The sequence below is a fragment of the Jaculus jaculus genome, chromosome 4, assembly GCF_020740685.1.
Source record: "Jaculus jaculus isolate mJacJac1 chromosome 4, mJacJac1.mat.Y.cur, whole genome shotgun sequence".
Taxonomy (NCBI): domain Eukaryota; kingdom Metazoa; phylum Chordata; class Mammalia; order Rodentia; family Dipodidae; genus Jaculus; species Jaculus jaculus.
The window spans coordinates 120,400,897-120,427,807 of record NC_059105.1 but is presented as its reverse complement, the minus strand read 5'-3'; the positions used below and the strand labels follow the sequence as shown (position 1 = coordinate 120,427,807).

The 26,911-nt window shown below is 36.9% G+C and overlaps 1 protein-coding gene across 4 annotated transcripts in view; it reads left to right on the top strand.

Moving 5' to 3' along the window:
* Aff3 (AF4/FMR2 family member 3) overlaps nt 1-26,911 on the top strand; it is a 588,679-nt gene that overhangs the window by 386,859 nt on the left and 174,909 nt on the right. For all 4 annotated transcript variants that reach the window (XM_045146966.1, XM_045146965.1, XM_045146968.1 and 1 more), the window contains 2 exons: nt 9,601-9,637; nt 22,168-22,219. In XM_045146966.1, the coding sequence (XP_045002901.1) occupies nt 9,601-9,637; nt 22,168-22,219 (89 nt within the window). The remainder of the gene's footprint in view (nt 1-9,600; nt 9,638-22,167; nt 22,220-26,911) is intronic.

The window sequence follows — 26,911 nt, the reverse complement described above, 5'->3', positions numbered from 1 at the left end:
GATTAATGTATTTTCTAAGAAAACTCAGCCTCAAGATATATTTAAAATAGTCTTTCTTTGATTTCCCTAACCATGTAACTGACATGTAATTATGCCCTCATCAAATATCAAATTATGCAGGTAGAAAGGAATACATAAAACTCCAGATATACCCAGCCAGAATTTACTTTGTACATAAATATCATTGTTGAATGTCAATATCACAATGTTCTAAAGTAAATAATTGAAACAAACCATTCATTGTTGTTCTAACACATCATAAACTCCATTATAAAAGCTGGAGTTTTGATTTTTGTAGCATAAGGAGTCAAACCCAGGACCTTGCATGCTAGGCAAGTACATGACCACTTAGTAACATCCCCAGTTCCCTAAGAATTGATTTTTATTTCCTTTAACAAAGTGTAGTTTGGAGGACTTCATCCTGTAAACAATAGCAAAATACTGAGTCATATGGATTTGCCATGATGTATTTAATCAACTCCTTTTGGTGGACAGATAGTTTGTGGTCTGTTACTATAAACACCTTGAAGACTTGGGTGAATCTCTCTCTGTATGCCTGCCCCAGTAAGGACACCTAGAACAGGAATTATAGTGCTGAAGCCACACACACACACACACACACACACACACAAATTTATACTTGGCTGTGTGTTCCAGGAACTCTCTTTATGTATCTTAGCCACTGATTAATGTTATCTAGATTTTTATCACTGTGTCTGCTTGATGGATGAAAGGTTGATATCTCATTGTTTTAATTTGCATTTCCCCAATTACTTCTCAGCTTGAGCAGTGACTATTTTTCCTTTGCATATTGCCCATTCATATCCATTGCCACTTCATAAAAATGATTTGTAAGAACTTCTTGTATCTTATTCATTTGTCTAGTGTTTATAATGGAGTTATTTTTGTAACCCTATTTATGTGACTTTTATCTGGAAAATGTCAGAGAAAAAGCATTTTCCCTGTTCTAACATTCTAACAGTGGTTTCTACATTCTAATTTTTTAGCTTTAAAAAATTATATATAGCATGACTTGGGATTCTAGCTTTTGTCTTTGTAGTAAATTATTATAGCACTATCTACATATTGGCCCATTGTCCTTCACTAATTTGAAATATCCCCTGTGTCAACAGTTGAATTTCTCATAAATGCATGCATTTAGTTTAGGATTTTTTCTGGTATTTTTCACATATTTATCTAACTCCTACCCAATTATTTTCTATTTAAATTGGAAGCTGACTGAGCTGGGTATGATGGCATACAGCTGTTGTATCAACTACTTGGAGGCTGATGCAAATGATCACCTGATTCAAGGAGTTCAAGACCAGCCTAGGCAGCATAGTATAATCCCACCTCAGACAGGGTGTAGGAGAGGGAAAGGGATCTATAGATACTCCCATAAAGGATCAGATAGTAAATAGGTTAGACATCTCATTGATTGAACCTAAACCAAGCCCATCTGAAGCTCCCAACCCTGTATAAGGCAGCCCTGAACAGACTCTGCAGTATGTATTTCCAGTGGTTTGCCAGGGTTTAAATAAAATTAAAAGTCCTTAGAGTTGTTGCACATAATCTAACCAAAATAATGGCTGCTCAAAATATAATTATATAATCAATTCTTAAAGAATTATGTCTGTGATACAAGTTTTAATTAAGTTGGCTGTATGTCAAAGCAGATGTTATTGTGACTTCCAAAATTTGGTCTGTTTTATTTCATGTAAATACTTAAGTATAGGCAGTCACTTAATTTCTGAGGTGAGACAGATTTTAAATCATCAATGCAAATTTTTTTATATCTTTATTGAATTATAAGAGACAAAAATATAAGACGAGGGCTGGAGGGATGACTTAGCAGTTAAGGTGTTGACTGTAAAGCCAAAGGACCAAGGTTCAGTTCCCCAGGACCCATGTTAGCCAGATGCACAAGGAGGCACATGCATCTGGAGTTTGTTTGCAGTGGCTAGACGCCCTGGTGCACCCATTCTCTCTCTCTCTTTTTCTTCCTCTCTCTCTCTCTCCCAACCTCCTTCCTTCCTTCTTTCTCTGTCAAATAAATATAATATGAACAACTTGATGTCATGTTCTTTGTATATGTTATAAAATAGTCATCTTAATTAAGGAAACTAAGATAGCTATTACCTCACATAGTTTTTTGTCTTTGCTGTTCTTTTATTGTAATGAAAGCACTGCTATCCTAGCAAATGTCTACAGATCTGCCCTGTTTGTACACTTCAAATATATGATATAATCATTAACTACAGTCATAGTATATTTTAAACTACATGTTTGTACATATCATATATGTGGAACAGTTGTGAGAATAAAATGGTGGATGGTAGGGCCTGAACTGAGTGATAATGGAAACATTGGTCAAGAGGTACAAAGCTTCAGTTATGCAAGATGAGTAAGTCCAGAGATCTAACATACAATAATGTAGCTATAACTAAAATTTTCAATTTTAAGACAGAAAACTAGAAATATCTTATTTCTACTCAGAAAGTTATATTATCTGTAATATAGGACATGGAATTTCAAACATAAATGAAAAATGTCTTATTAAGGATTACTCTAGGATTTGCATGTAGCTATTACCTCTTAAGTCTTTTCGAGTTTCCCAAAAAAGAACAAGTAAATGATTTCACAGAACATAGGAACATTGTGTAATTTCAATAATGCCCCTTTTCAAACAGCTCACCATAAGGGCTGATTATTATCTTGTACAAATGAAATGAGGCTGCATTCATATCTTGTTTCTGCTGGAACCTTACCACATACTTAAACACTGAAGACAATGCACACTCTGGAAGTCAGCCACCTGAGGTTGGGTTCATTGGCCTGAAATCAGGCTGAGGGTAGGGCTGTGCTCTTTCAGACATCTCCTGTCCTGGCTTATAAAGGCTTCTTTACTAATGGCTTGCATCACTCTGACCTCTACTTCTCTTGCTGTCAGGTCTTCTCAGACACTCCTACCTCCTCCTTTTCCTTTTCAACGACTTGAAATTATATTGGACTTCCGTGAATAATGTGCTACTTCAGAATCATTAGCTAAATTACATCTTAAAGTCTCTTTTCCTCATATGTTATCATATTCACAGATCTTAGGAATTAGGATTCAGTTGTCTTTGGGCATGCCAGTATTCTGCCCATTACAAAGACAGTTACCAATTTTCCAGAGTCCACCTCTTTTGTGTGCATATGGTGCTGAGGATACTACTCAGGGCCTCACACATGGAAAGCACTCTGCCACTGAGCTAGGCCTCCAGCCCTAGATTGTTCATCTCTTGATCCTTCTCTCAATTAACTAATATGCTAACAGCTGGACATTATAGCTACACTGTTTGAACTATTAAGCTGGAATCGTTTATGAAATTTGAGGTGTAAAATCTCCAAAATGACTAATAAGTAATGAATTAAGATAAAGTGCCATTTTATTCCACAAAAGAGAAAGTCATTTGTATTGTGCATTCTGAGTTTCCAGTGCCACTAATTTAATTAGCTAAACACTTCCAAGAATTTCTGAGCATTAAAAAGAAAGTCTAAGCATTAAAAGATATATAGTAAAGTCAATTGATAATGAACTTGCTTTTTTTTTTTTTCTGTTTACTGAGGACTTGATTTAGAGTTCACAGTTCCCTAGACAAACATCACTGGGCATTTCTGCCTCATTCTTCAAGTCTCACAAGTAATTGGATTTGGCAAAGAAAACAATGCATAACTCCTTTAAATCTGCTGCCATTCATTACCAGGTATTTCAATCAAGAGAGAAGAAAATGAATTTGCTCTGCCCTTTTCCTTTTCATTTTGCAGAAATCTCATAAGTTTTGAAATGCAAATAAAGAATTCAAAGGTATAGAATGCCTTCCATTCTCAAGAAGGATATATCCAAACCCAAGGGCATCTCACAAGCTTTTTACGTGACCATGAATGCTGGGTCAAGTGGATTAGACTTTGTCTGAAACTATCCTTGCTGAGTGGTTTTCAAAGAAATATACAGAAGAATTCTAGCATCATTACAGAAATGAGAACCTAACTCTTTTTCTCTTTGTGCGTGAATGAGGATGAAAGCCAGCAAGTGTGAAGAAAGGTGCTTTTGAGTTAGAAATTTTATTATAAATCTCCCTCTTCAGGTTACCAGCATGTTTCATAACTAAAATATTTACATTAAAACTTCATGTTGCACATTACCTCAAAAACAGACATTTGAACTAATGATAAATTACATAATTGCAATGATTTTGAGCTTTATAGACTATGAATAAGAAGAAAAGGCAGACACACCAAAATTCAGTAGATATACTGATGAGGTAATTAGCTTTCTTGAGTATCTGAAAATATGAAGTGTTCCTATTTCTAGTCTTTTGTAATTCCAATGATGGACTAATACACAAGCAGGGAGAAGTATGAGTGGAGTTGTTTTTAAATGGCTCAAAAGTGACATTATTTTGAAGAATTGCCCTTCTAGTATAAATACTACCTTCCACCAAAACTACAGCTGAAAAACCTCTGTATTTCTTCACTGATCTAAAACTCACAGTTTTCACATTTTAAAATCCCTAAAACTGAGATTTTATTTTATAATTGATGGCATCTTACAATTAGCTGCAACAATTTTCTTTCATGTGGTTATATTAATTACTTTTCTCACTGCTGTGTTCGCTACTTCAACAAAAAAAAAAGTTTGAGGAGAGAAAGGATTTATTTGGGCTCATGGTTTCAAAGAGTTAAGTCTAACACAGAGGTAATGGCAAAATGGAACAGAGAAGTTCACATCATGATGGTCAGAAAGCAGAAGGAATATAAGGAAGGACTAGGGAAAGATGCAGTTCCAAGGACATGGTCCATTGACTTACTTCCTTTAACTGCCCCCTCCTACTTTTCACCACCTCACAACAATTCCATCATATTTTGTATCTGTCAAGTGATTAATCCTTTCATTAGGTCAGAGTCTGCATGTATAATCATCTCATGTGCCTCACAGGCACACCCAGTGGTATGCTTTTTACTAATCTCCTCAGTGTTTCTTAATCCAGTCTAACTGACAATTAACATTAACTATCACTGTGGTACATAAGATAATGCAACTTCATGCAATTTGGCTGGTATGTTACATTAATGAAACATGGTGCTTATTACAGCATTTCATTGAATAGCTTTCTTGACACCAATGTGCCCATCTATTTCTGTGTTGAGCAAATTTTCTTCTATAAACTTTATTTAATTAAATAACATACTTAAGCAGTTTCAGAAATCCTAGGGTGTAAAATACTAATCATGTGTTGGGACTTTAAGATCTAAAGATGGAGAATTAGTTGGCAGTCACTAGGACTAATTCTCCATTTTGTATACTTGAAAATCAGAATGACTTACATTTGAGGAAATTACCCTGACAATTCAAATACAACAGGTAATTTTTAGAAATGTCCTGATATGAGATGACAAGGTTTTTTTTTAGATTTTCCTGATTCTTTGAAGTTTCTTTAATAAATAAGTGTAAAAGAATCAACTATCCTTGGGTCATGACAATCATAAGAGTAGACTGGAGACTTCTCCCTCTCCCTGCCAGCTCATTCTTCTTCCTCCACTTATGGGACATGGATATCAACAGTCATCAAGTTGTAGCATACACCAAAAACTAAAATTTCTGTTTCCTATTAGTATAAGCAAGTAATCAGAAAAAAATCTTGGCTTTTTTAGAAAAATGAGTTGAGTACTGAAAGCCATATTCTTTACCATCCTTGTCATGGGAAGGTAAGTAATTCTTCTGTCGACAGCCACAATGTACACACCACACAGAGAAGTTGACTGACTAGAATGCAAAATGTTTTCTACAAATAAAAGCCAAAGGAAGTTTATATATTTTCATATATAAACTAAATTAATTAAAATGCAGGGAAACACACTGACCCATTTGGATAATTTAGCCATAGACATCTCCATAACAGACTATCCAGAGTAGGCCAAAGTCATTCTATGGATTATATTTTAATATCATCACTTCAATAACAATTCATTTCATTCTTATGTAACAAATCTTCAAAAACTGAATCTCAGAGTTAGAGCTGAGCTTGTAGATATTTTTTTTTTCTGTAGATGAATAGTTCATTATTATTAACATTGACAGAGGTTTCTTGGGCATCTGTGTATGACTTAGCCTGTCCAATTGAGCAGAAATCTTCCCTTCCTATTTTTCTCACCAAGTTCATTCCCAACAAAGTGACTCATTTTGTACTATCCCAGTGGAATTCTTTCCTGAAAGATATATTATTATTATTTGGATTTGAATATACCACAAGTTTTATTAAATGATATCCCTGCCCCATAACAGTTATATTCATATAGGAAATTCTGATAAAGTATATTAAGCCATATAATAGAAGTTAATTTCATCTCACTAGATTTTTATTCCACATACCAGAACTATAAGTGCTTTGTTGGGGTCTATGTGCTGCTGTAATTTTTTTTTAAATCGCTACCATCTCAGTTTATTTTTTAACAGTTCATCCTTATATTTCATGTTCAATGAGTATTTTGCCAGGAAGGAAGATGTGAATTATCTACACAAAATTCATATTTCACATAAATACAAATAAAATCAGGTTCAGTCTCTACTTACCTGAGTAGTAACTAATTTTAGAATATAGAGTAGCTCTGGATGTGTACCATTATAAGTAAGTGGATATCTGTACTTACCTCAGTGGTAACTAAATTTAAAACTTTTTGTTTATTTATTTTTATTTATTTGAGAGCAACAGACAAAGAGAGAAAGAGGCAGAGAAAGAATGGGTGTGCCAGGGCTTCCAGCCTGCAAATTAACTCCAGATGTGTGCATTCCCCTTATGAATCTGGCTAACGTAGGTCCTGGGGAATCAAGCCTCGAACCAGGGTCCTTAGGCTTCATAGGCAAGTGCTTAACCACTAAGCCATCTCTCCAGCCCAAGGTAACTAAATTTAGAATACTGAGTAGCTCTGGATGCATACCATTATAAGTAAGTGGATATCTGTAATAATCCTTTCATTACCACTGTGAGATGACCACAGTTACTCAGTGAGGGGCTCTAACCTCATCTGTATTGAGGTGGTAGCAGTGTGGCTCAGAGGTCAAAGTCAGTAACACGATGAACCAGTGACTAAATACAGGAACTAAAACGATAAATTTCACTGAAGGAAACAGAGTTAATTCTTCACAGTCTGAGATTAGAAAATGGATTCTAATATATTGGCACAAAAACTGAGGGAAAAAGGAAAATTAAACATCAAAATTTAATGTAAGAGTGGGAAGGCATAGTCTGAGGCATTGCCTCCCCACCCTGATGACTGCTGAGGAGGGTCCTCAGGAGAATAGGGATGGGGAGAGGAGACAGAAGAGTATAACCACATGGGAATATGGACCAATTTGCAAAAAGTTCATATATTAAGGTTCTCAAAAAATAAAGTTAGAGTAGAGCTGGAAAAAAATATGTATCATAAAACATTATCAGCAAAGGGCAAAGATAACTAACAGGATGGAAGAAATATAACAGTATAGTACTCAAAATGTTCAACAAAAAGGCAAACAATCATATTAAAGATTTCAAAGGATTTTAATAGATAATTCAAAGAAGATTTGGAAATGATCACCAAACACACAAAAAGATACTCAGCATCATTACTTTTCAGGTTAATACACATTAAAAATACAATGAGATGCCACTCTGCCCCACAAGGAAGGCTATAAAAAATTTAGAGAAAATAACAAATATTGATGAGTATATTGAAGAATTGCATTCCTTATACCTTTCTGGTAGAAATGAAAAATATAGTTCTGTCACCATGGAAAATACATTAACAGTTTCTCATAAGGTTTAATATAGAGTTACCTAACATTAAACTACTAGATATATATACAAAAAAGATTCCAAATAAGAATTAGAATAAGGGCTGGAGAGATGGCTGAGCGGTTAAGCGCTTGCCTGTGAAGCCTAAGGACCCCGGTTCGAGGCTTGATTCCCCAGGTCCCACGTTAGCCAGATGCACAAGGGGGCGCACGCGTCTGGAGTTCGTTTGCAGAGGCTGGAAGCCCTGGCGCGCCCACTCTCTCTCTCTCCCTCTATCTGTCTTTCTCTCTGTGTCTGTCGCTCTCAAATAAATAAATTAATTAATTAAAAAAAAAACAAAAAAAAAGAATTAGAACAAGTAAATGTACCTACACGTTCATAGCTACATTGTTCACAATGCTCAAAACATGGAATTAGCACAAACATCCATCAAAAGATGAACAGATAAGTAAGTTACTATAGAAAATATAGTAGTATTCATCCATAAAAATGAATGGGAGCTGGGCATGGTGGTACATACCTATAATCCCAGCACTCAGAAAACTAAGGCAGGAAGACCAGTCTGGGTTATATGCTGAGTCCCTACAAAGAAAGAAAGAAAGAGAGAGAGAGAGAGAGAGAGAGAGAGAGAGAGAAGAAGAAGAAGAAGAAGAAGAAGAGGAAGGAGGGAGGGAGGGAGGGAGGGAAGAAAGAAAAAAAGAAAGAAAGAAAAAAAGCTGGGCATGGTGGTGCACGCCTTTAATCCCAGCACTTGGGAGGCAGAGGTAGGAGGATTGCCATGAGTTCAAGGCCACCCTGAGATGACAGAGTTAATTCCAGGTCAGCCTGGACCAGAGTGAGACCCAACCTCGAAAAACACAAAAACAAAAAACAAAAAAAAAGAAAGAAAGAAAGAAAGAAAGGAAGGAAGGAAGGAAGGAAGGAAGGAAGGAAGGAAGGAAGGAAGGAAGGAAGGAAGGAAGGTAGTGAAAGAGAAAAGGGGAGAGGGACTGGAATACTGACATTAATCTATGGCCATACCACCCTGAATGTACCTGTTCTCATTGGAATACTGATAGTTGCTCAAACAAGAATGAACTCCTCTAGAACACTGTTCTAACTGAAAGAAGACAGGCTAAAGGTTGTATGATTCCATACACATGAAATGTCCAGAATAGAAAATCCAAAACACAGATGGAAATTAGTGGTGTCAGGGCCTCAAAGGACAGGGGGAAAATTCTGTTTAATGGGTAAGAGGTTTTATTTTGGAGGAATATAAACATTTAACAACTAGTAGTTAGTTGTACAACATTGTAGATGTGCTAAATGCCACTAATTTTTTTTATTTCCAACTATTTATTTTGTATGATGTAGATTTCATTTTAATGAAACCAAAAAAATTCAGTAATAGAAAATAAATGTGACTATCAACTATATTTTCAGAATTGTTTTTAATTTTTTAATTTCTTTATTTTCAAGCAGGGGGAAGGTAATTGGCATGCCAGGGCCTCTAGCTGCTGTAAATGAACTCTAGTTGCATGCACCACTTTGTACATCTGGCTTCATGAGGGTATTGGAGAATTGAACCTGGGTCATCAGCTATTATAGACAAGCACCTTAACCATTAAGCAATCTCTCCAGCCCTCCAGAATTCTTTAATAAACATGCCTGTAAATGTTTCTCATAGCAGTAACTTGTAGAGTTATGAACAGTGAGTCAGCCCTGAGTGACTTATAATATATCTCATATTTAGATTGGCTTAGAAGTCAAAATAAGAAAATTAATGGATGATTTTTTGTTTTTTCAGGACTGTCAGCTTGTATCCTCTGGACACAATAATCCAAGTAAGAAAGTCTCTCTATAGCTTTACACAAAGTGGGGAGTGGGGAAGATGAGTGTGCAATAGACAATTTCTTTGTTTAGGTTCTACCTGAATGGGTGATAAGATTCATGATGGCCTTAAGTGCTGCTATTCAAGGGAAGAGAGGCCAAAAGATAAAGTGGTATATTTCATAGTGGTACTAGATGAAAACAAAATCATGTTTTATTTGGTCCATAGTACATAATGAATTGTCTAAATTAAAAATGGAAAAAAAAAAGAATAGGCTAAGAAAACCAGTCAGAAGACTTCACAATAAATGATGTTAGACTCTATAAAGAAAAGTTAATACACTATGCTCTTTTCCAGAAATAGACAGACCAGGCTGGGTAGGAAGCACTTTCCTCATTGAATCTGTGGCTCAGGAGACGCACATAAGCTTTGTTATCAAAGAGAGGAGCACTCTATGAAGTAGTGTTTTAGTTCTTATCTTTAGCACTACAAATGGATATTCGTGTTATGTAAGGTATTAAAAATGCATAAGGTACCCTGCTTATGTCCTAAAAGCACACCTGTAAAATGTTTTGGGCTTTGTTGGTTTCATGAGCAGCCAGCAAGCTGTGAGTGCCCTTTGCCTGGTACAAAGCTGTGTTGGAAGACAAAAGTCACTCTGAGCTAGTTAATGTATATGTGGGGCTGAAACCTATCCACTGAGTACCTAGGAGGCAGGAGTGTTGGGGACAAAAAGTATATGGTATACTAGCTAGACCCAGAAAATTAATGCATATAGAGGAAGGTCAGTGGAGGGGGTGATGGCATTTTAACACACAGTGTGTTCATTACTTTTTCTATTGCTGGGATAAAATCCTGACAAAAGCAACTTGAGGGAGGAACTGTTTATATCAACTTACATTGTAAGGGTATATAACCCATTATGGCATTAAAAGCATGGTAGCAGAGGCTTAAGGCAGCTGGTCACATTCAATCCACAGTCAGGGATTAGAGATGAATCCTGGGGCTCAGTTTGCATTCTCCTTTTTATTCAGTTGGAGACTCCAGTCCATGGAATGGTGGCAGCCACAGTTAGGATAGGTCTTCCCACCTCAATTAACCTACTCCAGTAACTCCTTGTAAACATTTATAACTGTTGATTTTCAGTCTTGTAAATTTGACCATCAATATTAACCATCACAGATATATATCTACTTTCTCTGGGGCTTGCTAGGGGCACAGGTACCAGTGAGGAATTTTGTTAAGACTTCTTCCATGACAAGTTTCTCAGTGCTTATTAAGTTTCTATTTTATAACATGAAGATATCACATATGTCAGCCTGGGCTAGAGTAAGCTCTACCTGGGCTACCTCCAAAAGCCAAAAAAAAAAAAAAAAAAAAAAGACATCAAATATGCCATTAAATATTTAAATATTAAAATAATGTATGTTTACATTTTTCAGAGTTATGAGAATGTCTATACAGGTGACAGATTAAACGTAAGCACTTCATGAACAGGAAAGAATGCCATCAGCGGCCAAAGTTTAGTTGGGTTTTTGGAAAACAGAAAGTAGATAGATCCCTCCTGAAAAATAGTCCTGATAAGGAAAGCCATGATCCAGACCAAGTAAAAAGAACCAACATGGAATAAATGTGAGTGGTGAAGGAAGAGCCTGGGAGAGGGAAAGACTAGATCTCTACTTCACCAGCAGAGCAGGCATGGGTAGTCTGCAGTGATGGATGCCTGGGCCACACCATATCCATGACTCTGAATCCACATCCTAGCTGATGCTTACACAGAGCTTCCCTTCTTATTTTCTGTCCAAAAAGACTAAAAGAAGAGAAAACATAGCATTTGCTTTGAAAATGAAAGGGCAAGTAGAACTACAGAGAAACAGAATCGATTCTAAGGTATTACCAGATCAGAAAAGTAGACATAGATAAGTGGTGGAAATAGTGTCCACTCTCCTCAAGGGAAACCAACAAAACTAACAAAAAACTCTATGCCCAAAGTAAAACACCTCCCTTTTTTGATAGTGGGATAAAGAGAGGCTTGGGCTCACAGCTCACCTTGAAGGCCTCTCTTCTTTTTTGAAGTTTCAGCCAATATAATCCATCTTCTTGCCAACCAGCCCTTCCCCACAAGGCATAGATTATTAGAAAACTCCATCATTATTCTAGCACAATAATCTACATATTACCTCTTTGTTACCAACCTATTGTTCAAACATGTCATTATATCACCAGTGAAAACCACAAAGAAGGAATGGCCCCAGAGGAAATCCAGCCATGTCAAGCAAAGATGCAAAAGGTTCAAGGCTAATTACAGTCTTCAGAAATATTTGAAATTACTTGTGTTAAATAAAATGAGAATATAGATTGGCATGAAAAAGAACCAAGTGGTTCCAGAATAAATGAACACTTGAGAATTAAAATATGATCAATTAGTTAAAAATAATAGGCAATACCTGAAGTCTAGAATCTAAAAAAGGGGAAGAGAGTTCATATACACAAAAATCAATCAAAGCAGCAATGTCAATATTCAACTAGTAGGAAAACAGAACAGATATTAGTTAAACAAAATAAATAGCATCTTGAATAAAATGAGCAACTCACAATCAAAAATACTTTATGTAAAAGGAAGTAAGACACAATATGTAAGGTCAAGAATACATAAAATTTAGATACTAGAACTATGAAGTCTAAGATTTAAGTCCTTATTTTAAGCTATAGAAAAGAAGATTGAAAATGCGGTGAAAATCAAGATTTGGAGAAGTGCTAAGTAGAACTTTTAGAATGGAAACAAAAATAGAAATTTAAATTCCCTTGGCCAGGTTTAATAGCACATTAGAAATACTCAAGAAATAATTAATGTAATTAATTAGAAAACTGAATCCAAGAAAGTATGTAGAATGCAGCCTAGAAAAACCTAAATAGAATGTGGAAGTTACAAGGAATGTTAAAGCTTATATAACTTATAAGGAATAAGCAAGAAAACTTAACATACAGCTACCCAAAATTCAAGTAAAGGATGGGAGAAGGAGACAGTAGTGAAAGACATTATAGATGAGAATTGTCTAGAACTGAAAGATACTAACTAACCCACAGATCATGAAACCCAATAGATATGAAACAGCTAAGTGAAAAGCAACCCACATAAATAGTGTATTGCAAAATACAAATGTGAGGAAAGCTTTTATTTCTTCTTCTTTTTTTCTTTTTTCTTTTTTTTTTTTTTTTTTTTTTGAGGTAGGGCTTTCTCTAGCTCAGAGTGACCTAGAATTCACTATGTCACCTCAGGGTGGCCTCAAACTCATGGCAATCCTCCCCTACCTATGCCTCCCAAGTTCTGGGATTAAAGGCATGTGCTACCACACCCAGCAAGGGGAAAGCTTTAAAATTCCCTTCAGTATCTTCAAAAAAGCAGAGAGAGAGAGAGAGAGAGAGAGAGAGAGAGAGAGAGAGAGAGAGAGAGAAATCTCCAGAGGGCCTCTCACAATAGCAGCAGCATTGGAAGCCTCCAGACAGTGAAAATATGACCTCACTAAGCTAAGAGGAAATAATAATTAATGAGAATTCTGTGTTTTGAAAAGATAAAATATTACATTTTTAAACAAGGCACACCTGCCTCTGGTAGACTAATAAAAAGAAATTCTTCTCAGCACTATGGTGAGTTTTTAGTTACCCCAATGGTCATTGCCATCTGATTAAAGAAGCTTCTCTAACCAAAAATGGGAGTAGCATTAATATATGAGCATAAACATAAGTATTTATAGGGCAGTTTAATGGTATAATATATGCATTTAGCCAGTCAACAATAGTAGTTTCCCGCACCTAAAGTTTATGACCTGCTTAGCCATGGGCTTTTGACTAGGTTTTCAGTACTAGGCATGGATTCCCCCAGTGGATGGGCCTCCAGTTCAATCAGAGAGTAATGTATATGGTTTCCCCATAACAGACATTTCACCAGTTGGCATATTTGGACTGGCCAGCCAGCCATAAAGCTTTCGGTGTCCACTGCTGGTTAAGACTGTTGATGATTTCTCGTCCCCAAAAGGCTGCATGCTGCATAGCTCTTTCTAGCATCCTGACATCTAATAAATAGGAAGGGGGCTTCCAGCTCAGCTCCAGCTTGATTTCTCAGTTACCTGCAGCCCAAGCATATGGAATCTTCAGCAATAGGGTCTTACAGTCCAGTTCTGGTGGCAACCAAGAGCCTTGGAAATACCCTATAATTTTTTGAGGGCATTGGGGGCTTCCTTGGCCAACAACTTGCTGGAAGGTATCCCATCACTGGTACTGAAATTTTTCTAGTAACAATTTGTGCCTTCTAGGTGCACCATTATCCACCTTCACAGGATACTTCTGCCCACTCTCTCTTTTTTAACATACATATCATTAGCTAGTGAAGAAGTAGGTTTTCATATGGCCTATAGTATCTTAAATTTTGATTACCCCTCCTCCCACACCCCGTTCTCTCCTCTTTCCCCTCCCCTGATCCCAGTTAAACCATTCCACCCCTAGTATTCTGCCCTTCTACTTACATATCTGCTTTACCCTTCTCTTAACCTTTTCCTTCTCCTCCCTCCCTCCCTCCCTCATAACTCTTTTCTAGCTTCCTGGCCTACTGACTTTTACTCCAACTCACACACAAATGTAATATTTGAAGCTATGAACCATAGATAAGAGAGAACATATGGCATTTGACTTTCTGGACCTGGGTTACTTCACTTTATTCTAGTAATTTAAAATTAGGCTCTTTTAGAATATTAATGTAACTATTTATGATAAACATGAAAAGAGAAAAGGTGGTTATTTTGCCAAATTGAGAACAGAATATTTGATTAGATTCACTATATATAATTCAAAGAAAAATATTTTAGCAAGTTAGAAATAGAAACTACTTCATTAACACATTACAGTATCTAAAAAAACAACAACCTGATAGAAAGAAACATACTTAATATCTAAGTATTCATATCATTCTCTTAAAGATTAGGTGAGGGCAACACCAGTTCAAGATTGACCCATCATATCAAAAATTATTTTTTAAGGCAGTAAATTAAGAACAAGGAAAAGAAAATATGGGTAAGTGTGTGCTTTAGGAAGAAAAAAAAATCAAAATGTAATTCCTCAGATTGTACAAATTATGGAAATACTGCCAATGAATTAATAAGAAAATATAGTATATAATATAGTATATAATCAATTCTATTTTCCTGCTTAAAAGGGAGAAATCATCCCTTAAAAATAGCATTAGCATCAAAGATAAAACTAAGCAATAACTGACAAAAGTATATAAGACTTCAGTGGAACAAGGATATTAGAAAACATAAATTAATGGAGTAACTGATACATGCATGGATTAAAAGGTGTCATAATATAAACACAAAAGTTCTTTCCAAATTGATCTGTAGATTCAGTCTAGCTCCAAAGTCCCAATTCTTATGTATGTGAAAATTGACATGATAGGGCAAAGGGCTAAGAATAGCTAATACCTACCTGAATAATGAGACTGGAGCCTCATCTTACCAGTGTTGAAAAAGAAATGAAAGCTAGGTAAAGGAGACAGCAGTGGACAAATTGAGTGATGAAGCTGACTAGAGGATCCAGAACTGGAACAGAGCACATAGAACTTGGCTCTTGACACAGCTAATGGTGTGGGTCTGTGTAGAAACAACCAGCATCTTCTGTCAGAATAGTTGGTAGAGGAATAAGTTGTTATCTGCAGGCTGAAAATGAAATTAAGACTCACCCTCACTATATACAAAAACTACTCTAGTTATCTTTAAAAGATTAATAGATACACTTTCAGTGGACAATAGCAAAACATTTTAAAGGAGTCAAAGGAAAATACTTATAAATATAGTACATTACAATTAAAATTTTTATATTCAGCAAAAAATACCACAAAGTAAAAGGCTAATACTAAATAATAAACTTCCATTTTTGTGAATAAAAAATATTAAGAGAGCTGGAGAAATGGCTCAGCAGTTAAGCGTTTGCCTGTGAAGCCTAAGGACCTCGGCTCAAGGCTCAATTCTCCAGGACCCACATAAGCCAGATGCACAAGGGGGCACATGCATCTGGAGTTCCTTTGCAGTGGCCAGAGGCCCTGGAGTACCCATACTCTCTCTCTATATCTGTCTCTTTCTCTCTGTGTCTGTGGCTCTCAAGTAAATAAATATACATATTCTTTAAAAAACATTTAAGAGAGGTCTAGAGAGATGGCTCAGTGGTTAAGTACTTGCCTGTGAAACCTAAGGACCCCGGTTCAAGGCTCAATTCCCCAGGACCCATGTTAGCCAGATGCACAAGGTGACGCATGCATCTGGAGTTGGATTGTAGTGGCTGGAGGCCCTGGCGTGCCCATTCTCTATATATCTGCCTCTTAAACAAACAAAAAAAAAAAAATTAAGAGGTAACATAAGAAAAATATCAGCATTATTGGCTAGGTATGGTGCCACATGCCTTTAATTCCAATACTTAGGAGGCAGAGGTAAGAGATCACTGCAAGTTTGAGGCCAGCCTGGATCTACACAGTGCATGACAAGCCACCCTGGGATAGAGTGAGACCCTACTTCAAAAAAGGAAAAAAAAAATAGGGGCTGGAGGGATGGTTTAGCAATTAAGGCATTTGCCTGCAAAGCCAAAGGACCCAGGTTCGATTTCCCCAGGACCCACATTAGCTACATGCAGAAGGGGGGCCACATGCATCTGGAGTTTGTTTGCAGTGGCTGGAGACCCTGGCACACCCATTCTCTCTATCTCTCCCCCCAACACCTCTTTCTCTGTCAAATAAATAAATAAAAATATTTTTTATATATATTTTTTATTTTTTTTGTTTATATGAGAGAGATCGAGAGTGAAAGAGGCAGAGAGAGAGAGAGAGAGAGAGAGAGAGAGAGAGAGAGAGAGAATGGGCACGCCAGGGCTTCCAGCCACTGCAAACGAACTCCAGATGCATGCACCCCCTTGTGCATCTGGCTAACGTGGGTCCTGGGGAATCGAGCCTCGAACCAGGGTCCTTAGGCTTCACAGGCAAGCGCTTAACCGCTAAGCCATCTCTTCAGCCCAAAATAAAAATATTTTATAAAATAAAAATAAACAAATATAGTAAAATGAGCCTTATTAGTCCTCAGAGAAAGGCTAACATCACAACGAGATTTCATTCCACATTAACTAGGAAAAAAATGTTGCAAGTTTGAATATAAACAGTATTTATATGGACTTGAATTAATGAGAGGTCTTCTGTAGTACCAGAGGGTACTACAGCATTTGGAAACCAGTTTAAGATTCCATAGTAAGACTGGACATGTGGAAGTCCTATGGTCCAGAACTCCCAATGTATATAGGAGAAAGGATGTGCATGAGTGTTTGCAAATGCATCATTCTCATGGATCAAGTCTAAATGCCCATTGAGAGTAGCAGTGGAAACTCATAGTATATTACACACTAAGATGCTGCATAAGAGAAATGCTGAACAAAACCAAGCTACATGAGTCATGATGGCTGGATCTGAAAACCATTACTGTCAGAAGTCACAAGAATATATGCAGTACAATTCCATTCATATAAACGTTAGAGCAATCAACCAATGACTGCACACATGGGTGGAGAAAACTGTCAAGAAAAGAAAGGGAAGATAAACACAAAGTTCTCTTGCTAGCTGGCTGGCAGTGAGGCCTGGAGGAGGATGCAAACCGCAAGAGGCACTCAGGAGGCAGCTAGATTATTTTTTGGTAAAGTCTGATTTCTTGTCCTGAAAGTTGTTTTCACAGTTGGTTCACTTTAATTTTTTAAAACTGTCCACATACATTTCAAGTGCTTGTGTAGTTTATATATGTTAAATGTACACAGTATTTAACAATCTTTTAGGGAAGGGTGAGCCTTTTCTTGAGACAAACTAGCCCGTAGGTGATGGAATATAAAAATAAGAACCCTTTCAGCTGGGTGTGGGGGCACACGCCTTTAATCCCAGCACCTGGGAGGCAGAGGTAGGAGGATCGTCATGAGTTCGAGGCCACCCTGAAACTACATAGTTAATTTCAGATCAGCCTAGACCAGAGACCCTACCTCAAAAAAAACCAAAAAAAATAATAATAATAAAATGAAAAAAATAAGAATCCTTTTGACATAAATACCAGGAGCATCTGCCTTTATTCAGCACAAGTGAGGTTTCCTTCTGCACAAATCAGCTCATTACTATTTAGTTTTTAGCATCAGATAAATGTATTATAATAATGTATAATATTCTGTTGATCTATAATTTCTCATATTGACCTATAGACATACACAAAGATTAAATCATTAACTAACTTAATATTAATGATGTCTCATTAAATAATTAGCGAATAGAATATAAATATTTTATATCTTGGCAATGAAAAAGGAAAGGTGATGGGATATTTTTTATAATCTTGGAAAATGTTAATAAAAATTGAGAAAAAAAGAAAAAGGAAAGGTGTAACTGCTTAGAGTTCAGAGAAAAAGAAGATGGAAAGAAAAGACAGATGGCTGAGTTTCCTCCCTTACATAGTATAGAAGAAAAATAGAAGTTGATTAATAAAGACATAGATTATGCCCTGTTTTTCAGATTGTATAAATCTTTTGCCTCCTTTTAAAGTAAGAAATACAGTTAAACATATTTAAAGTTACAAATATACACTATAGGTGCTTAGAGTAATAACATGACTAATGAAAATTATAGAATAAGGAGGAATATAATAAATTAAAGATTTAAGTACTATCTAAAGTAGCTACATCTAAAAATAAAAATAATGTATTACTTAGGGGAATAATTTGAAGGGCTCACAAAATTTAAAACAAAAATAAGCAAAGTCTTGTCTTGTTTTTTTGTCGAAGGCTCAAATTTTCTTTTACCATAGCCATGGGTTACTTTCAATACAATTATGAAGAAAAATTACACAAAAGCTAAATTTTCCCCTGCAGTGAAATTCAGCATAAAACCTGTCTATTTTGATTCCCTTTTCAAAGCTCTTCTGTGTTCATAGCTCTGCTAGTGGCTACTGTGACACTTCATCAGAATGTTGAAACTATATTTATCACATATTTTATCAGAAGCTGCGATGCTCCATCAGGTTATTTAAAGAGCATGGATTAGAATTGTTTTTTATCTTTTCCTTACCAACTAGAATACCAAGCATATATAAGTTCTTAGTACATTTATTCAATTAGAAAAGTACCTATTATTGGGCGTGGTGGCACATGCCTTTAATCCCAGCACTTGGGAGGCAAAGGAAGGAGAATTGCCATGAGTTCAAGGTCACCCTGAGACTCCATAGTGTATTCCAGGTTAGCCTTGGTTAGAGTGAGCCCCTACCCTGAAAAAACAAACAAAAAAAGTAGCTGTTGAGCCCAGTGTGGTGGCACACGCCTTTAATCCCAGCATTTGGGAGGCACAGATAGGAGGATCACTATGAGTTCGAGACCACCCTGAGACTACATAGTGAATTCCAGGTCAGCCTGAGCTAGAGTGAGATCTTAACTCAAAAAAAGGAAAGGAAAGGAGAGAGAGGGGAGGGGAGGGGAGAAGAGGGGAGGAAGAGAAGGGGAAGAAGGGAAGGGGAGGGGAGGGGAGGGGCTATTGTAAGTTTTAAGTGGCCTATTGGAGTTTTGGAGTTTTCAAGTTGTTTCATGCCTCAGACCGTATCCACCTCAGTGACAAATATACCTTAAAACTGAGCTGCCCCCAGCCCAGAACTCTCTTTTCATATTGGTGACAGTGTCCAAAGACAAATGTCAAACTGAAAATCTCTCTCTCTCTCGCTCTCGATCTCGCTCTCTCTCTCTCACACACACACACACACACTCGGAGAGCGAGAGAGAGGGAGGCATGCACACATAAAATTTACATCTGTATTTACACACATATATTTTTATTTTTTCATTTATGTGAGAGATAGATAGAAAAGCAGATAGAAGGAATGGGCACACCAGGACCTCCAGCCACTGCACATGAACTCTACGTGTGTGTGCCATTTTGTGCATCTGGCTTACATAGGTCCTAGAAAATTGAACCTAGGTCCTTTGGCTTTGAAGGCAGGTACCTTAACTGCTATATAACCCTGTACATATATTTAGATGGCTTTTCCTGTGGCTCATGTCTTCCCCACTTCTGCTCTGTCACAGGGCCATACTATACCTACGCCAGTCTCCCGTACCCAGCTTTTTCATGAGTATTGCAGGTGCCCTCGCAGCTCTTTGTGGGCTTCAGAGAAGACTCTGCCCAACTTTAAAAAAAAAAAAAAAACCCACTAATACTGAGAATTTCTAGCAGACCTTCATCATCACTTTCCCTTGGATCCTGTAAGAGGCACTTCTCAATGTTTAGTGCCCTTAAATACTTCAAACTAACTTTGGAAATTGTATCACCTAAAATTGTCAGATGTTAGGGGAAAATTTGCAATTTTTTCTTTCTGAAAGACAAAAAAAAAAACAGAAAACAGTAATGTCTGTCTTAATCTGGAGCTCACTTTTTCCCCAGAAAGGTTAATTCATTATTGGCACTGAAGTTGCTGAGGGCACTCCTCACATACTGTTCATAAATGCCCCATTTGGCCCCATGGTATCCTTCAACTTGCCAGAACCTGTTCTGTTTTCCATGTTGCCACAGCATAAGTGCTGCTAAGAGCAGAGATAATCAGTGGCAGCTTTGTCCCCATGCTGAAGCCAGCCATGTTTCCTGTAGCCCCAGATCCCATGTGCAAACTAGCCTGGGGCCCCAACCTGCAGGCTGTTTGGCAGCATTACAGGTCAAGGTAAAATACATTTATTCAGACATTCAAATAAGGTCTTACCTTATTGATTCCTTGTTTTCTGACATAAATTGTCTGTAAATGTTTACTATCTCCTGTTCCTTCTGAGCCTACAGTTTTATATTCTTGATTATCACGATGCATTGTATAACTGGTGGCAGCTGAACTGTTGGGAAAGGTGCCACCTTCTCCAGACTAACAGGAGGAGGGGGAAGGATCAATGTGTTTGAGAAAATTTCTACTCTTTTTTAGCTTTATATTACATAATACAGGTATTATGACTATTTAGGGGCTATGGTAGGAATAATGGTTTTTCCAGAAAATGATTTTGGAAAGTGCTAAATTCCAGCATGCAAGCCAGTTGACGAGGCCTTCTATGTCTCCTAAGTGAGCATACCACAACCCTGCCAGAGGACCAAATCTAATATAAAAGCGTGTTAGAGCAAGTGTACTAATCTGTTACATTTCATCTTACTTTATGGTGTCACAGGAATGGAGCTCCAACTAGTCAGTTTATTTGTTAGGAGCACAGGTTTTTGTGGCTTTGTTGTTTGTTTTCTCCTAAGTGGCTTATGGACCAAGTAGCTTTCCTGCATGGGTATTCTTACATGATGTAGATGCACACACAACACAGTATTATATTGGAGATAAATGCATGAACTATATACAACTAAGTGCTTTTCTTTTCTCACAATTAATTTCCTAGAAAAAAATGAAGTGTGCTTTTCAACTCAGTTTTAGATAATATCTTTGGGGTATGTTTATTGCATAACCTAGGAAGTTACTCCTAACATGAGGTAACCATAGCTAATGTTGATAGCTGACAAATGCAGCTTCATACCATAGTTCAGTTTAGATCAAAGGGACTGAGCAACAGAAGGATCCTAGAAGGTGTCAGCCTGACTTGACAGAGCACAGCAAAGAAGGCTGCTACCCCCAAGCCCACTTCCTGCAACTCATATTCTGTGGGGTTCAACTACTAGCTGCAGACCATCAACAGGCACAGCATGAGTGGCCCTTCCCTTCTATCCCTAACCTCCAGGAGATGCAGAGACATTCCTTACAAGATGAGGATGTACGTTTCAAACCACCAATTGGTCTAGGATCACAGATTACTTTACACCTGCTGTGAAAGGAATTTACCCTTAGCACACAAAACAGAAACTACATCCAAGCCTCCCTAACTAAAACCTATTAAGTCCCCAGTGACCACAAACATATTTTTAACCATCTCACAGATAGTCCGGAAAGATTTATGGGTTACATCTCACTCTGCTATAATTTGGGAGCCCCAAAACCTGCTGTTAAAGTTTCTCCATGGGGTACATTTTTAAGAGATCTCATGCCTTCAGCCTCAATGTTTTATAAAATTCTCCTACTTTTGAATCAGCCTGACCCCATTTGGCTTGTGTTAGCTGAAGGGATCAAAGTTCATGAAGCTTGGATGTACAATGCTAATGGGTTTATTTCCTTAAATTTTCTGTAAAATGTAGTGGAACGAAACTGATCCCATCTGCAAGATAATCATCTTGGCAAGGTCTCCACACCAAGTCTCCAGTTGTTTGCAAATAACTCCTTGGTACCTACTCAGAACTCTGTGCCTTGTATTGCAGAGCTGAAATTATTGTTCAGATTCAGTTCTCAAATGATAAAAGATGTTTTAAAAGTCTCCTGCTGCACATTTTGCAAGATTGCTAATAGAAGCATGAAGTATGTTTAATGTCTCTTAAATCGTGAAGACTGCAAGCCTCACATGTCAGTATTTTTTTTCTGCTTCCTTTTTAAGAGAAAGGTGATGCGGAGCCAGAGAGTCCAGACAATGGCACATCGAATACATCGTAAGTGTCTTTCATGTTTCTCTTTCAGAGATGACTGTTCTTTAATATGCCTTATAAAATGAAACAGTGTGAGCATCTTGTAATAGTAGTAATCATAATGGAAGGAGCCCTGTGGCACTCTTTTCTCATGCTAATGTTTTTTAAATGCTTTTTGATGCAGATGCATTTTGAGATCTTATGCTTTAGCATGGAAGACAGAACCTTAAAAATTAAAATGTGCCTCTTTATAAAGTAGAAATATAATGAGTTGAGGGTATGTTCTAGGGGAGAGTAGAGTAAGCCCTTTAAAATTTGGCAGGAGGCTTTACACTGTCACAACATTTATAGACTATTTCACACATACTGGGGGACATTCTGTCACATATATCCAGAAAGCACCCAAGTCATTTTATAACATATATAATCTCATCTCTAAATTATGTGAAACTATAGATATCTCTGGAAAATCAAGAGTTTGTGTATATTTTTAAGTGAAGTACTTTTTAAAAGATGAAGAAAGACACAAAACATATGCTCATCAGTCATTTATCATTTGCCTCTCTGGATGCAAATATTTGAAATGTGTTTTTGATGATTAATCTGATACCAAATTGATATACCAGTATTTAAGTAAAATAATTTACAAGCTAACAAAGGACTTTGTTTTAGCTCCACAAGCATCACTTATGGGTTTTCTCCCTAAAAATGCTTATTCTTCTCACCTTTGAGGAGTGAAGTATGTTTTCCTGTGGTAGAGCAGGCTTTGTGATGTGTCTGTTTGTGGACTAGTGCTCGCATCGCTACGCATTCAAACTGCTCTTCATCAGAACAAGTAGTGTGTGGTATTCCTGAGTGTCTTATTTGTCCAAGGTCTGTGCTCAGTCTAGAGAGTGCCTCTGGCGTACACTATGTATCTTTTGATAATAATGACTATAAATTTGTCTTTCTAGTGACAGTGCACTAAAAATTATGAATAGTTTCACTGTTGCCATTTCTCTTTTACAATTTGTTTATTTGTGAGAGAGGGATAGAGAGACTGTCATGCCACTGCCTCTAGCCACTACAAACAAACTCCAGATGCATGCACCACCTTGTACATCTGAACCAGAGTCCTTAAGGTTCACAGGCAAGCTCCTTAACTGCTAAGCCATCTCTACAGCTCATCTTTTCTCATAGTGTCATTAAGTGATTGGTCATAAGTGGTTAAAGCATTGATAAATGGTACAAAATATAAGGGGGAAAAGAGTTTTAATGCCATCTGGAGGCATCCTAGAGAATTGGAAGGGGAAAGTAGCTATAAGATTTTAGTTCCTTTGAGTGACATTTAGACTACATAAGAACTTACACAACTAGAATGTAAACTATTTCAGAGTAGGTTATATTTTTCTTAATTACTTAACAAGAGCATGGGAGGCAGAGGTAGGAGGATTACCATGTGTTTGAGGCCGTCCTGAGACTCCATAGTGAATTCCAGGTCAGCCTGGGCTAGAGTGAAACCCTAACTCAAAAAAACAAAAACAAAAATATACTATAAAGATAGACAAAGAAACATAGAAAATATGTTTAACAGCTGCCAGCAAATTATGTTCAATTTTACATTTAAAAAAATCACACTCAGTGGACACCGGTGTTACTAATGCAGCTTGATGTACCATTGAACCTCTTCTTCCCTTTAAGAGTTTCTAAAAAATCTACTCTCACCGGGTGTGGTGGCGCACGCCTTTAATCCCAGCACTCGGGAGGCAGAGGTAGGAGGATCACCATGAGTTCGAAGCCACCCTGAGACTCCATAGTGAATTCCAGGTCAGCCTGAGCTAGAGTGAGACCCTACCTCGAAAAACTGAAGAAAAAAAAAGAAGAAGCTACTCTCTAAAAAAAATTATTTCTACTCTTCAGTGCCTAATTTCTTATAATATATAAAAATAAAAGTCATGTGAGAAGTTACAGAATTTTCCCAAATGCATGAGAAGCATTCACCAAGGAATACATTACTGTAAACAACAGAAAAGAACTATCAATAACTTGCCAGGATTAAAATATCACAGATATATTCACAACATAATTATGTTGTAAATCAAGAACAATAATAAAATATTTAGAAAAATCTCTAATATTTGGAAACACATTTCTAAATAACCTTTGAGTTAAATAACAAATGATATGAGAAAATTAGAAGTTAGGAATTAAATTTATGAGAAATTAGAAAGTAAATTTAACTGGACAAGGATGAAGGGGAATTTTATGCAAATTTGTAGAACTCACTAAAACAGTATCTGATGTTCTCTTCTGGCCTCTGCATGAGCACATATATTTGCATAAACATATGCATACTTCAAACACACACAGTAACACAAAAAAAAGTTATAAACCATTGCCCCTCATAAAATTTTGTACAAGAATTACTAAAGTATTAACATAGTGGTTTATGAAAAGTATGTAATTATTAATAACAGTAGGAGTTACTGCAAGTGTGTAGTTGCTTCAATGTTAAAAATCTATTAATATGGGCTGGAGAGATGGCATAGCGGTTAAGCGCTTGCCTGTGAAGCCTAAGGACCCCAGTTCGAGGCTCGGTTCCCCAGGTCCCACGTTAGCCAGATGCACAAGGGGGCGCACGCGTCTGGAGTTCGTTTGCAGAGGCTGGAAGCCCTGGCACGCCCATTCTCTCTCTCTCCCTCTATCTGTCTTTCTCTCTGTGTCTGTCACTCTCAAATAAATAAATAAAAAATTTAAAAAAAATCTATTAATATAACTTACCATATAAACAGAAGAAAAGAAAGCAAAAAAGAATAAATAGCTAAAATCAATACAGAAAAATATTGAAACCCCCATAAAAGAATTTAAAATAAAGTCTCTCAGCAAATTAGGATGAATAGAGAACTTGTTCAACCTGGTTATGAAAATCTACAAAAGCTTTTAAATAGAAACCTGCCATTGATAGCACATTCAGTATAGTACATTGGGAGTGTTTCACCTAAGATCACGATGCCTGCTCAAGATTCTAATGGAGTTTCTAGTCGGTGTCATAAGTCAAGATAAGGAAATGATGAACATAAAGAGGAGTGGGGCGGGGGAGGGATGGGGCGAGTTATAGAAAGCAAAGGATCTGCATAACCATAGCAAATCTTGAAGAAGAGTAAGGTCAGCCCTTAAATACTTGATTTTAATACTTAGAAACTAAAGTAATGTACTGACTGACATAAGGATGGGCAAATCAATGGAACAAAAACAGAATCCAGGAATGGATCACACATGTGGTCAGCTGACTTTCTGTAAGGCACCAAAGAAAGTCAGTAGAAAAACTCATATTTCAACAGAACAATGAGGGATAATGATCTCATACTACAGACACACAACTGAGATGGATCACAGACCGCACTGTAAAATCTAAAATGATAACCGTTGTAGAAGAAATACAGGACAGTGTCTTCAACCTACAGACAAAACTTTAAAAAGGTCATGAAAATGTACAATGGAAAAGAAAGCCCTAATAAATTTGATTCATCAAAATTTTAAAAAATCTCATCACTATGAAAAGGCAAGCCCCAAGTTGGAAGAATATGCGAATACAATACATATACATATATCTGGTAAATAATTTATATCCAGAATATATAAGGAATATTGACAATTTCAATAATAAAATAGCAAAAAGTATTTTATTTTATTTTTTTAATTTTAATTTTTTTTTTTTTTTTTTTGGTTTTTCAAGGTAGGGTGTCACTGTAGCCCAGGCTGACCTAGGATTCATTATGGAGTCTCAGGGTGGCCTCGAACTCATGGCGATCCTCCTACCTCTGCCTCCCAAGTGCTGGGATTAAAGGCATGTGCCACCACACCCGGCTAAAAAATATTTTATTTTTTAAATTTTTTACTAACTTATTTGCAAAGAGAGAGAGAGAGAGAAGGGGCATGTCAGGGCCTTCTGCTGCTGCAAAAGAACTCTAAATGCATGTGTCATTCTGTGCATCTGGCTTTACATAGGCACTGGCAATTGAATCTAGGCCTTTAAGCTTTGCAAGCAAGTGTTTTAACTGTTGAGCTATCTCTCCAACCCAGAATTATTTAAAATGGGTAAAATCCTTAGAGATACAAAAGAAGTATGTAAATGGACAATAAGCATGCCAAAGGGTACATTTTTCTAATTACATCTATCCTACAGAAATAATCATTAAAGCCACAATGAGATGACACACTATCACCATATAATGATTCGAATTAAAATGATTGATAGCATCAAACATGATTGAAGAAACAAAGCAACTGGAATTCTCATATTGCTGATGGTAGTGTAAAATGGAATAACATATTTTTAAATCTCTTATAAACAATCACACTGACATCAGTCAATTATAGGCATTGATATAGGAAAGATGAAAACATGTCCTTAATTTGTACAAGAATATTTAAAGCCACTCCACTCAAAATAAATAAAAACTGGAAACATGTTCAATATCCATTGACAAGCGAATGGACAGAAACTTTGACATATTCACACAGTGGAATGCTTGTAAGCAAAAACAACAAAATGGTCTCACACACTACAGCATGAGTATATCAAGAAGTATTGCGCTTGGACTGGGGGGATGGCTTAGCTGTTAAGGTGTTTGCCTGCAAAGCCAAAGGACCCTGGTTTGATTCCCCAGGACCCATGTAAGCCAGATGGACAAGATGGCACATGCGTCTGAAGTTGTTTTGAAATGGGTGGAGGCC